The sequence below is a fragment of the Microtus oregoni genome, unplaced genomic scaffold (genome assembly GCF_018167655.1).
Source record: "Microtus oregoni isolate MIOR12 unplaced genomic scaffold, Mior012 000081F_ref0000091, whole genome shotgun sequence".
Lineage (NCBI taxonomy): Eukaryota > Metazoa > Chordata > Mammalia > Rodentia > Cricetidae > Microtus > Microtus oregoni.
This window is the reverse complement of record NW_024544541.1, coordinates 4,185,823-4,199,479: the sequence shown is the minus strand read 5'-3', so window position 1 is coordinate 4,199,479 and position 13,657 is coordinate 4,185,823. Positions and strand designations below refer to the sequence as shown.

General features: G+C 50.7%; 1 protein-coding gene across 1 annotated transcript; it reads left to right on the top strand.

Moving 5' to 3' along the window:
- The first annotated feature begins 681 nt into the window (after positions 1-681).
- On the top strand, positions 682-2,059 carry Nppb (natriuretic peptide B). The gene is made up of 3 exons (XM_041643144.1): positions 682-902; positions 1,111-1,333; positions 1,851-2,059. The coding sequence occupies exons 1-3, from the start codon at positions 777-779 to the stop codon at positions 1,865-1,867; spliced, it is 366 nt and encodes a 121-aa protein (XP_041499078.1). The 5' UTR covers positions 682-776; the 3' UTR covers positions 1,868-2,059.
- The last annotated feature ends 11,598 nt before the right edge of the window (positions 2,060-13,657 follow it).

Genomic DNA, 13,657 nt, shown 5'->3' with positions numbered 1-13,657 from the left:
GTTTCAGTTTTGAGTCAGTTGATGCTGGAGAGTGAGCATCCTTGACCAGAAAGCTTCACTGGGGTTGGGGGTGGGGTATTAGAGAGTGAGGCGGGTATCTATCAGCGGTGTGTGAGCTGCCTCACGTAGATCCTTCTGGCCCCGTTGAAGAGAGAAAGAGAGTGCGCGTGTGTGCAGCTCACTCGAGGCGATCAGAACCAAGGACAGCTACCAGCCGTCCAGCCTCTGCTTCCAGGCAGGGCAGGTTCTGAGGACACTCTCCCCGGAAGGCTGGTGATGGTGGGTGTTGTCTGGGAGTGTATTCAATGAGTCACCCATAAGCCCCACACTCGCCGCAGGCTGGGGAAGCTGGGGCTCTCCCTGCCATTTCCAATAGGGGTGGGGCAAGATGGCTGTAAAAGGCCCTCAGATTGTTGCAGGAAAGGAGGGAGCAGGAAAACAGGGACGTGCTGGTGTCCCCCGCACACTCCCACCCTAGCCCGGCCCATTTCTATACAAGGCCCGCTCTCCTCAGCCTCCACCCACTACGAATACTCCACACAGGCACAGAGGGGGGAATTCTCAGGCCCTGAGATCAGCAGGCAGGAATGTGGCTGATAAATCAGAGATAACCCCACCCCCACTCTGTGAGAGGGCTGGCTGGACACCCAACCCTGGGGATAAAAGGCAGAGCCACTCGCAGCTGAAGAAGCCAGAATACAATCTGCTTGAGCAGGTGGGACAAGAGAGAGAGAACCAGCCGCTTCTGCAGCAGCCTGGCCTGTCACTTCTGCGGCATGGATCTCCAGAAGGTGCTGTCCAGAATGGTTCTGTTCCTGCTTTTTCTTTATCTGTCACCGCTAGGAGGTCGCTCTCACCCTCTGGGCAGTCCTAGCCAGTCTCCGGAACTAGTCAAAATGCAGGTGAGCACTGAGGGTCTGCATAGACAGGTAGAGTCGGCCTAGAGGGTTTTGGCAGCAGCAACGAAAAGGCCTCCCGTCCTTTGGGAGCTAGATTTGTGAGGCTCGGAAGCAGCAAGATTGGGTAACAGGACCTTTAACCCATGGGCACCATGGAGGAGAGGGAGAGCCAGGTGTGTTTCTGAGGCATGGGTTCCCCATCTCATCACAGACGCTGCTGGACCTGCTGAGGGAAAAGGCACAGGAGATGGCCCAGGGGCAGCTCCGGAAGGACCAAGATCCCACAAAAGCCCCTCCCAAAAGCACCCTTGCATCTCAAGACAGCACCCTCCAGGACCTGCAGAGACTTCGAAACACCAAGAAGATTCATAATTCGGGCTGCTTTGGGCACAAGATAGACCGGATCGGCTCCGTCAGTCGTCTGGGCTGCAATGGTGAGCTTCACTGCAAGCTGCACCCCAGCACCCCCCCCCACCCCCCCCATCCGCATGCACGCCTCCAGCAGAGGCCCCTAGGTTTGCTACCTGGAGTACTTGCACAGCCCTCACTTTGCTGGCAGTTTTCAGAACCAAGGCAGCCTGTCAGGAAATGTCACATGGGAGTTTCATAACGTCCTCCCAGGTGACCACCTTCCATCCCAGGGGTCAGACGCTCCTCAGGTGCAGACTGCCTGTTGGTTGACCACCCCTTCACAGGGCGAAAGGAGTTCTGAGCATTTCCCCTAGCTCCCACCCCCCTTTCTCCGAACTGAACTGTCAACGGCAAAGAGCACAATCGACCTCCTTCACAGTAGAAACTGAGTCCCAGTGAGGTAGCTTTTTTCCACAGCCGTAATTGTCGACACCCTCTGGGGACTGCAGGTGGAGGTGGTGTGTGGCAGGGGAAGCTCAGCCTCTGCCTCAGTTTCACTCCCATGCCTGACATGGCCTGTCTCTCCTCTTCTCTCCACAGTGCTGAAGCGGTATTAGGAAGACTCCCGGCTGCAGATACCTGCTTTCTGACTCCACCTGGGGCTCTTCCCCCAACTCTGGGACCCCTTTTTGAAGTGATCCTATTTATTTATTTATTTTTATTTATTTTTGGTTGTTTTCTACAAGACTGTTTCTTACCTTTGAGCACAAGCTTTCCATGGCGCAATAAACACAGCATTTCTTGCTTTTGAAAAAGATTTGTCTCTCCGCGTTTTAGTCTCTCGTCCTTTTTAGTTTGTGGGGTTTTTTTTTTTGTGGTTTGTATGTTTGTTCATCCATTTGTTCGTTTTGACATGGGGTCTCTCTACAAAGACCTGGCTCTCCTGGAGCTCACTCTGTAGACCAGACTAGACCTGAACTCACAGAGATCTGCCTGTCTCTGCCTCCCGAGTGCTGGGATTAAAGTCGTGCACCACCAGGCCTGACTCCAGTCTCTCATCTTAACAAGAAAAGAAACAAACCCCCCAAAATATGCATTTTCTGCAAGGTCCCAGGGTATCTTAACGGCAGGCTGAGAACACAACTCAGGGGGCTGGGCCAGGGAGATGTCCGGGCTTCCCGCTTCTTCCCGGTTTTTACCATTGTGAGATATCAATCCACACCAGAAACCCTTGACTTTTCGCAGAATCTGTTTCTCAAAGTGTGTGTTTGATTCCTGGGCACAGACCAATGGGAGGACAGGCATCACAGTGCTTGCCCCCCTCCCTTGCCTGGAATTCCTTCATCAAACACTCTGACACGTCACTGTTCTTTCTAGAAAACCCAACAAAGATGTCAGAGTTGAGGGTTGTATGTGTGTGTACATACATGTGTGTGCTCAAGGGCTCTTATGTTTGTGTATCTGTGTGCATGTGTGTGTGTACATGCATGAATACATGCATGTATGTGTACAAATGTGTGTGATGCTAGCTCACAGCCTTCCTGATGGGAGTGAACCCTCCATCCTACCCTAAATCTCAGCATCAAACCTCCAGTTCCTGATGATGTCATCTGAGAAAAGAGCTTTCTAAGTCTGAACCCAAAGGTCCAGGGGCCTGACGGGGGCCCAGCCTTTTGGATGCTCCTCTCCTGAAGTCACACTGTCTCTTCTCTGTCACCCTAGAGAGAGGAGCCGACCCTCAGAATTCTAATGTGTGAACTGGGTTGAAGTTGTGCCCTGGCTGGCACATGCTAGTAATCCCAGCGCTTGGGAGGCAGAGAAAGGAGGGACCAGGGGTTCAAGGTGATCCTCAGCTACATAGTGAGTTTGAAGCTAGGCTGGGATACATGAGATCCTGTCTCAATTCCTCCCCTCACCCCAAAGAATCCTAGTGTGTGGTCTTACTTGGCAGGGGCAATGCTATAATAAGTGAACATTTGTGTGCAGGTTTTATTTGGAGATCCACCTGCCCTGTTCCCTTGGTACTGGGATTAAAAGCACGCACACTGTGCCCCCAGCTCCTCCCAAACCTTCTCTTCCTCTTCTTTTTGTCAGTTCTCACAATCCTCCTCCCCATACTCCTGGAGCTGAGGACTGAACCCAGGCGGGCCCCTTTTACCCCTGAGCTAAATCCCCAACCCCATCCTCCTCTTCTTTTTAGGTTACCTTTTTTTTTAATATTTTTTACAGTTTATTTAACTTTATTTTATGTGCATTGGTGTGAAGGTGTCAGATCCCCTGCAACTGGATCTTCAGACAGTTGTGAGCTGCCATGTGGGTGCTGGGAATTGAACCCGGGTCCTCTGGAAGAGCAGTCAGTGCTCTTAACCACTGAGCCATCTCTCCAGCCCCTAGGTTACCTTTTTTTATTGGAGTGGGAGAGGTGCAAGCTACGCATGCGCCATAGCGTGTGTGTAGAGGTCAAAGGACAACATGCAAGAGTTGGTGCTCTCCTTCCACAAGTGGGCTCCAGGCTTCTAACGCAGGTCCTCAGTCTGGCGGGCAGGCATCTCCACCTGCTGGCCTCGGTGTCATCTTTTCTATGTGTCCTGTGTCTCCATCGTATGTACTGGAACCTTGTCCTTTGAATGCCACCTATCATCTGAGCCCAGCTAAGGGTCAAAGGTCCTTGTGGCCAGTATTGTCAAGATTGTCATCACCCCACCCCCATTTTCCGGGTGAGAAAACTGAGACTCAGAAAAGCCAGGTGCTTTGAGACATGAGGGGACAGCTGCATTGTTGCCACATCTGCCTGGCCTTCAGCAGAGCTCTGGAGATTGGGGTGACAGAGGGCTGAGAGGTGGCTTTTTGTGCAATCTCTTGCTTTGATCCTGCAAGCACTCAAGGCTATGTATGTCTAATGAGAGCAGTTAGGATTTTTTTATAGTGAGGTTTTTGAGTAACTTATTTTCCAAGAATCCATGAGTCACCACCGTCTTCTAAAGTTTGAGATGCAGAGAGACAGCAACTAGTTGGAACAGTTGGTGTGGATAAAGGCCTCGTTAACAAGGCATGCACAGTTCCATCCACTGGGACAGTCTTCATGACTCTGAGAAGAAGCTGGGCGCCCCTCCTCTGGCAGGCAGGGAAACCAAGGCACAGAGAGGTTGTGCGATTTGCTCCAGGGTCATGAAGATAGAGAGCAGCGGAGTCAGTTTCTGACCCAGGCTCTAACCACTGCCTGAGCACTCTTTTCCAAGCCAGGGACCTCAGCTTGCTGGCAGGATGGATGCACCCACCCACCTATCCACCCATATTCAAGGCATCCTACAGATCCACATTCTGGCCTTTGCCTGCTGGCAGCCTAATCCCCTGCTCACCCATTCTAGAGTCTTCACTCCTCAACACAATGGGGACTTCTGAGTGTCTCCAGGAAACTGGGCCCATCTGTGAACAGGAGTCAGTTGGTTGGGTGTGGGTCATGCTCTCTTTTCCCAAGCAAAGGTCCTGGAAAAGGGCCCCCAGAAGGACATGTCGCTGAGCTCGCAGGAGGACAATGCTAATACTAAGCACTGCAATGCGCATCTCCTGGCTGGGGTGAGGCTCAGCCACTGAGTGCTTGCCTTGCAGGGGTTTAACTTGCATGCCCAGCACTCCCCTCTCTCCTGCTAATAACACAAAATACATTTTAAAAAAATTTTTAGAAAGAGCCCGGCAGTGGTGGCACATGCCTTTAATCAATTCCAACATTCAGAAGGCAGAGGCAGGTGGCCTAAATTTCAGGCCAGCTTGATTTACAGAGGGAATTCAAGGACAGCTAGGGCTACACAGAGAAACCCTGTCCAAAAAAAAAAAAAACAAAAACCAAATGATAATAATAATAGAAGTCAGAGAGAGGCCGAAGAGATAGCTCAGGTGGTAAAGTGTCTGTCATATTGCATAAGGACCTGAGTTTGGATCCTCAGCATCCACACAAAAGCTGGACTTGGAAGCATGTGTCTGTAGTTCCAACTCTGGAGGGCAGAAACAGGAGGGCTCATTTCTGTCCAGCCTAGCTCCAGGTTCAGTGGGAAACTGTCTCAAAAACTACAGGAGACAGCACTCAAGGAAGGTACCTAACATTTACCTCTGGGCTTCACGTACGTGCACATAAATGCCAACACACCAGCACATGCACAAACATGTCCACATACACGCACCACACACTCATAAAAATAATAAGCAAAGCCAGGCGGTGGTGGCGCTCGCCTTTAATCCCAGCACTCAAGAGGCAGAGGCAGGCGGATCTTTGTGAGTTAGAGGCCAGCCTCGTCTACAAGAGCTAGTTCCAGGACAGGCTCCAAAGCTACAGAGAAACCCTGTCTCGAAAAACAAAAATGAAAACAAAAGAAAAAAAATGCAAGCAAATAATTGGAGCAGGGCCTGGGAATGTAGCTCTTGCTGAAATGCTTGCCTAGTGGGCAGAAACCGAGTTCAATCCGGGGTGCCCCGTAAGCCTTGTTTGCTACATTTGCCTATAATTCCAGAACTCGGGAGGTGGAGGGTCAGAAGTTCTAGGCCTTCCGCAGTTACACAGCAAGGATGCTAGTTAGGATTTTTTGTCAGCTTGACATTGGTTTTCTGGGAAGAAGGACCTCAGCTGTGGAGATGCCTCCATCAGATTGGCTTACAGGCAAATCTGTGGAGCATTTATTTTCTTGATTATTAATTGATGTGGGAGGGCCTACCTCACTGAGGGCAGTGCCAGCCCTGGGCAAGGTCCTGGGTGCTGTAGGAAAGCAGACTGCACAAGCCATAGGGAACAAGCCAGTAAGCAGCATTTCTTCATGGTCTCAGTTCCTGCCTCCTTGCTTAAGTTCTTGCTTTGGCTTCCCTCAAAGATGGGCTATGATTGGCATGGGATGTGGAGGCCAAATAAACTCTTCCCTCTCCAAGTTGCTTTGGACATAGTGTTTTATTGTAGCAGTAGAAAGCAAACTAAGACAACAAGTTCAAGGCCAGCTGAAAGTCCTGACCCTTCCTCAAAAATGAATAATAAAAAAAGAACACGCAGATAAAAAGCTTCCTAATCAGGGACACACTGAAATTACATACATGCACATGGGCACACACACACACACCACACGTACACAATATGCATGCACACACACACAAACACACAGGCACACACAGGCACATATACAGGCACACACACACACACCCTGTGCATGTGCGCAAGCACACACATACCACGCACACACACACACAAAGAAGCATACTTACACACACCCCACATACATCACACATACATACACACACAGAGGTGTGTATGTACACACAAACACACACAGGCATGCACACAGGCATGCACACGAGTGCACACACACACACACACACACAGGCACACACACACACACACACACACACACCTCCAGCCTTCCTGATGCTTTTTTTTTTTTTAGTTTTTCGAGACAGGGTCTCTCTGTAACTTTGAAGCCTGTCCTGGAACTAGCTCTTGTAGACCAGGCTGGTCTCAAACTCACTAAGATCTGCCTGCCTCTGCCTCCTGAGTGTTGAGATTAAAGGCGTGCACCACCACTGCCTGACTTCCTGATGCTTCTTCTTGAAGACTCACCAGCCCTCAGTTTCCCTGGCTGGTTTCCATCAACCTGTTCCCTTCAAAAAGCCACCATGCTCTCCGTTTCCACAAAAACTCATCATTCAAATCTTTCTAGAAAAGCATTGTCTGTGGAACAGAGCAGAGGAGGCTCAGCCCACAGCTTCGGAGCTAATGACCCCTTAGAGAACGGGGAGGGCAGGCCAGCTCTGCCCAGCCTTGGGTGTTAAAGGTACAGAGCACCGACGGTAATGCGGTGACTGGCCCTGTCAGTCACTCTGCATTTGTGACGCTCAGGGAGACCCTGTCTGCATCCCCCTGTGGCAGTTTCATCTGGGGATGAAGTATGGCAAGGGAAACGTAACGTGTTTCTCTCCTCAGCGATCAGATCGACACCAGCAATGTGGCCTCTGGTCTCCGTTCATGACAGAACTCTCCATTTCTGATTTCTAGGGCTTTCCGTCTACTGCCTTACCTTAGCCACATTTTCACGCGCTAGAGGCTGACTGTCCTGTGGAGCTGAGTGTCGGAAACGCCTACAAGCAGATCAAGATCTGTGTGCACCAGTGGGCAGTGGTTCCCTCTCTCCTCTCTGTGACAACGCTATGTGTGCCAGATGCTGGCCCTGAGCTTGCGTGTGTGGGGTGTGTGTGTGTATGTGGTATGTATGTGCAGGGTGCATGTGGGATGTGTGTAGGGTGCATATGGGGTGTGTGGGGGGGGTGTGTGTATGTGGTATGTATGTGTAGGGTGCATGTGGGATGTGTGTGTAGGGTGCATGTGGGGTGTGTGTGTGGGGTGTGTGTGTATGTGCGTGTGTGTGTGTGTAGTGTAGGCCAGAGGTCAATGTCAGGTGTTTCTTCTATCACTTAATTCTGATTTTGGAGACAGGTCTGTTGTTGAAAAGTGTGCTGATGTGGTTAGACGGGCTGGCTGGATTCCTGGAAATCCTCCTGTCTCCATTTCATCCCCGGGACTGTTCCAATTTTTGTTCGTGGTTGTTTTTAAAGATTTAAGATTAAAGATTTAATTGTTTTATTTGTGTGTTTTTGCCTGCAGGTGTAGACACTTAGTACGTGCTTGCCTGGTGCCCACAGAGTCAAAGGAAGGCACCAGGTGCTCTAATACTGAAACTATGGATGGTTACGAGCCAGTAAGGGGCACTGGGACAGACCCCGGTTTCTCTGCAAGTGCTCATAACTCCTGAGCCATCTTTCTAGCCCTGCACCCGTTTTTTAATGTGGGTGCAGCGGCTCAAACTTAGATCCTCAGGCTTGTGCCACGAACACTTCCCAATGGAGGTACTGTCCCAGCCTCATGGGGGGTGGCAGTTTACAGGCTGATCTAGAACTCCCTATGTAGCTGAGGATGATTTTGAGTTTCCTGCCTCCACCTCTGAGTGCTGCAGTTCTAGGCATGAGCTGCCATGCCTGGTCTGTGCTGCACTTGGGATCGAGCCAGGATTTTGTGCGGGACACGCCACCAACTGAGCCACACCTCTACCCGGCCTTGCACTTCTGGCCCGAGGATTCCCCTGGTGTTCGGAGGAGCATGTAGCGTACGTGACTCCCCAGCTTCAGCCGGGACCAGGGAAGTGACATCAACTAGACGCTGAGTTCAGGTGACCAGCTGCTTCTCATCATAGACAGCACAGGTTTTGCTAGGGTCTAGAGTTGGGGGAGGGGGAAGGGGGGGCGGGGCCACTGCTGTCCACAGTGGTTCTGACTTTGCTCTAGCCCTCCGTTACATCCCTCCTCGCCTGTAATCGTCTCCAAAATAAACCACTCGGGTTTGAATCGTTTCCTGTTTAGGAAAGCCTAGAGCGAGATACTCCCTAGTGATTAAGCTTTCGTCCAGGACCACACCCTTGATGAGACAGCCTTTAGAATCCTTGGCTGGACCACCCAAGCAGGTACCATTCCCACTGGCTGACTCCCTCCTTCCTCCTTTCACTTCTGGTCCTGGTTTAGGCCCTAGGACCGTTTGGCTGTACCCATTTCTGACATGTCTCTGCCCTCCCCGGGATCTCCCATCTGTTACTTCGGTCATCAGGGGAAGTTGACAACCTTCACACTTCAGCCAGATTGCCTTTAAGGAGGCATTTGGGTTTACACGGGGTGGGGGCTGGGTAGGGGAGTTAGACGGAGCAAACAGTCATTCAGAAAGCATTTGTTTTAAAGAATCAGTGTGTATACACTGTGTCCTCGGTGCTAGGACACAGTGGAGTCTCGAAGCTGACTCCCACCTGCTCCGCCTGCCCAGCCTCTGGTTTTCTAGCAAACGCTGTGGCTGCTACGGCACTCGGGTTGCTATCACACCGCCCACATACCAAAAAGGCCCCTCGGTTGACCTTGTCTGATGAGGAGAAATTGACGAGTTAGCGCACAGAAAGGCCAGACCCAGCCAACCCCTCGATAACACAGACTCGGATACGGGGAAAGTCCATGGCCGTGGGTAGATATGAGGCTTATACCAGCGAGAGACGAAGACAGGCCGGGCACTGCTTAGACAGCCCCCATTAGAAGTTAACTGCCCCCCAAAAGAATATGGAAAGCTTCATACTCTGAGCCTCTGAGTGTGGCCATAATAGGCAAAGGGCTCACTCTAGTATAACTGGTGGCATAAGGTGGGGTCCCAGTATTCTGACTGGTTTCTGGCTGAGGATGTATCCAGAAGGTAGATTGCTTGCCTAACATGCAGGAAGCCTTGGGTTCCATTCCCAGCACCAAATAAACTGAGCAGGGTGACAAAAGTCTGTGACTAGCCGGGCGGTGGCGGCGCACGCCTTTAATCCCAGCACTTGGGAGGCAGAGGCGGGCGGATCTCTGTGAGTTCGAGACCAGCCTGGTCTACAAGAGCTAGTTCCAGGACAGGCTCCAAAACCACAGAGAAACTGTCTCGAAAAACAAAAAAAACAAAAACAAAAAAAAAGTCTGTGACTTAAGACTGGCATGGTAGAGGCAAGAGGACGTGGAGTTTAGGAGTTGAAGGTCACCCTTACCTACACAATGAGCTCAAAGGCCAGCCTGGGCTACAAGAAGCCTTATGCCCCTTACATGCACACACACATACACACACACACACACACCCGCGCACACACGTGCACCGCATGCATGCACTGGTGGCTTTGTAAAGAGGAAGAAGACACAGAGGGAAGATGACAGTGTCGGAGGATGGCACAATGCAGCCAGAAACCAAGCTCAGCTGGCATCTGGAAGAGGCGTGTTTCTCTTACAGGTTCCAGAGGGAGCCTGGCCCTTGTGGCAGCTTCATCTCAGGCCCCCAGCCTCCATAACAGAGTCAAGAGGTTTCTGAAGTGGTTTCCAGCTCCATGCTTTATGAAGCTCTCTTGGTTCAGCCTGGGGAAACTGAGGCAGCACTGGTCTCCCATTCTCTCCCAGGGGACTCCTTCAGGTGCAGCTCTCTGTGGATTCAGGAGATGCCCAGCATGTTTGCCCAGACACTAAGGAGATTTTGCAAGGCTGTGGCCATCCGGGTCACATGTTATTTGACATTTATTCTTCCTTCTTTTTCCCTGAGGTGCGCCCCTTCCCCAGGACCCTTCTCCTGAGACTCAGACTCTGCTGCAGTTCCTCTTCTCGTAGACCCCAGGCAGGGCCTAGAGATGTCAATGGAATAGAGCACAAGGTGAAAGATACCACTTCTAACAGGAGGCTGCAAAGGAGCTGTGTCTTCCATGACTCTCCCCTCTCCCATTGTTTCTCTCTCTTGCTTGACATGAAGGGACCCCATTGCTTCTGGACAGAGAGGCCCAGGGAAGAGGGAGCTGATGTCTCCAGGCCACTACCAGAGGACAGCAAGGACCTGAGGCCTCAAAGGCCACAAGCCAGAGTTTGAGAAGAGACATTCCCCTAGCAGGCTGGCAATGACAGCAGCCTGAGTCACTATCTCCATTCGTTGCAGCTGTGGGAGTACTGAGCCACGGACATGCAGCCACGCAGAGCAGACTCTGCTCCTTCATGCAAAGGCTTGTTATGTAACCATGGTGAACTAGATTGCTATCCACTTCCTCCCTGCTAACTTTTGCTTCATGGAAGTAGTAATACTATAAAGTTGTCCCAGGTCAACTCCTGCCTTGGGAACTTATCCCCACTGCCAACTTCTAGTTACCTGAATATTCTAACATAGAAATGAAATATTGCCTGCCTGCCTTCCTTTCTTTCTTTTGTAAACACAGGATAAACCTCTTTCTTTTTTAAAAAAGATTTCTTTATTTTATGTACATGCGTGCTCTACTTGCATGTATGTCTGCATGACAGAAGAGGGCATCAGATCCCATTATAAATCATTGTGAGCCACCGTGTGGTTGCTGGGAATTGAACTCAGGACCTCTGGAAGAGCAGCCAGTGCTCTTAACCACTGAGCCTTCTCAACAGCCCCTTCCTTCCTTCCTTTGTGTGTGCGCATGTGCTCATGTGGGTGGTGGGCAGAGGCTGACTTGACTACTGGCAGTGTTATGTATTTTTAATTATTCCTGTACCTGGGCATGGTGGTGAGTACCCTTCCCCTTTTTCTTCTTCCTTCCTTCCTTCCTTCCTTTTTTTCTTTCTTTTTCTTTTGGTATTTTTGAGACAGGGTTTCACTATACATCTCTGACTGTCCTAGAACTCACTACATAAACCAGACTGGCTTTGAACTCACAGAGATTCACCTGCCTTTGCCTCTTGAGTGCTGGGTTTAAAGGTACGTGCCATGATGTCCCACCGATGGTGGGAGTGTGTACCTTTAATTCCAGTACTTGGGAAGCCGAGGCAGGCAGATAGATCTCTGTGGGTTCAGGTCCAACCTGGTCTACATAAGAGTGTTTCAGGCTAACCAGGACAACTCCGTGAACACAGTTCTCTCCTTCCACCTTTACGTGGTCTCCAGGGACCACACTCAGGTGACCAGGCCTGTGTGGCAGGCACATTTACCTGCTTTAATGTTTGAGATAAGGTCTCTCAATGAGCCTGACTTTTACGTGGGTGCTGGGACCCAAACTCAAGTCCTCAAACTTTCAAGGCAGGCATTTCACTGACTGAGATACCACTCTAGCTCTGGCCTTGTTATTTTGGAGACAGAATTTCATATAGCCTGGATTGGCCTTGAACTTGGTATGTAGCTGACCATGGCCTTGAGCTCCCGACCCTGCCATCTCAGCCTCAAGGTGCTGGTATCACAGGTGTGCACCACAAGGCCCAGCAAAACCATTGATTCCTTGTTAGCAACAGCCATCCCTAAAGCACAGGGAGGTCAGAGGAGGACATGAAGTGCCCTGTTCTAAAACTCTGTCGTAGTCTCATAAGGCAGCGGTTCTCAGCCTGTGGGTCACAGCACCTCGGGGTGGAACAACCCTTTCACAGGGGTCACAGATCAGATATCCTGTACATCAGATATTTACATTACAATTCATAACAGTAGCAGAATTACAGTTATGACAAAGCAATGAAATAATTTTTTTGGAGACAGGGTTTCTCTGTGTAGCCCTGACTGTCCTGGATCCCCCTCTGTAGGTCAGGCTGGCCTGGAACTCAAAGATCCATCTGTCTCTGCCTCCCAAGTGCTGGGATTAGAGGCATGTATCACCACACTGATGGCAATGGAATAATTTTATGGTTGGGGTTCCCACAACATGAGAAACTGTATTAAAGGGTTATAGTGTTAAGAATGCTGAGAACCACTGCCATAAGTCAGGGTCTCTCACTGAATCCAAAGTTGGGATTTTGGTTTTGATGTTTTTTTCTTGGCTAGGCTGGCAGCCAGTAGGTTCCAGGGAGCCCCATGTCTCCATCTCTCAGCCCTGGGGGAACAGGTGCAGGGAGCCGTGCTCAGCTCTGTGAATAGCTGAGGATTCAGCTTCAGGTCCTCACAGTTGCACAACCAAGCATCTCTCTAGCCCCTAGCCCCCCACATTTCTTTTTATCTTTACTAGAACTAAGGCTGGATGGCTTCTGGACACCCCAAAGTGGAGTAGGGCCAGAAATATGGAAAGAAACGTCGCATTGAGTTGCCCTTCTATTTGGGGCTCAAATCAAAGCCTTAAGGATTGGGTCAAGGGAGTGCTGGGCTCCTCTGCCTGACAGACACAGAGTACACACAGTTTGGAATATGGTAGCACAGAGGTATGGAGAGCGCTCAGAGCATCCTTCATCCCTGCCCCTTAATGGAACCAAGAACACAGAAACCCAGAGGATGACACTCATGTCCTCTCCGGTTCCACTCTGGAAAACTGACTTTAACCAAAGAAGATGGGCAGAACTTGAAACTGCCATCCTGGAGCGCTGTCGGAACTTCAACTCTCCTAGGGCCACCTATGGTCTTCAGATATGGCACAGGACAGGAAAGCGGCAACGGTCCTCAGGGGCCACCTGCCACAGCCGCTCCTCAAGCCTGATTCAAAGGGCATTTCCAGGAGATAGGTCATGTGATGCACACAACAAGGAGCCCGAGTTCCCCCAGTAGGGATGCTCGCTGAGTCTTCTTTGCTAATAATAATTCACGACCACACAATTAATCATGAGCACATCCCAGGGGCTCATCCAGAGGGACAGTTTGGACTGAGCTCCTATGTAGGCTTGCACTGACTTCAAATTTCAAATAGAGATTGGCCAACCCAAATTGGTACTCTCCAACCTCCAGCTTTCTCGAAGGGCTGGCTCGCTCTTTCTTCTGGCTTAGACAATTCACCACACACACACCCGGCTATGGTGGCCACATGACAACTTCACCAGGCAGACACGGGGTTGGCACAGCTGGGGATGGAACTAGCCAGTCTGAAGACAGCCATCCAATCCATGAATGCCAGGAGTGGATTGGAAACACGTGGGGATGG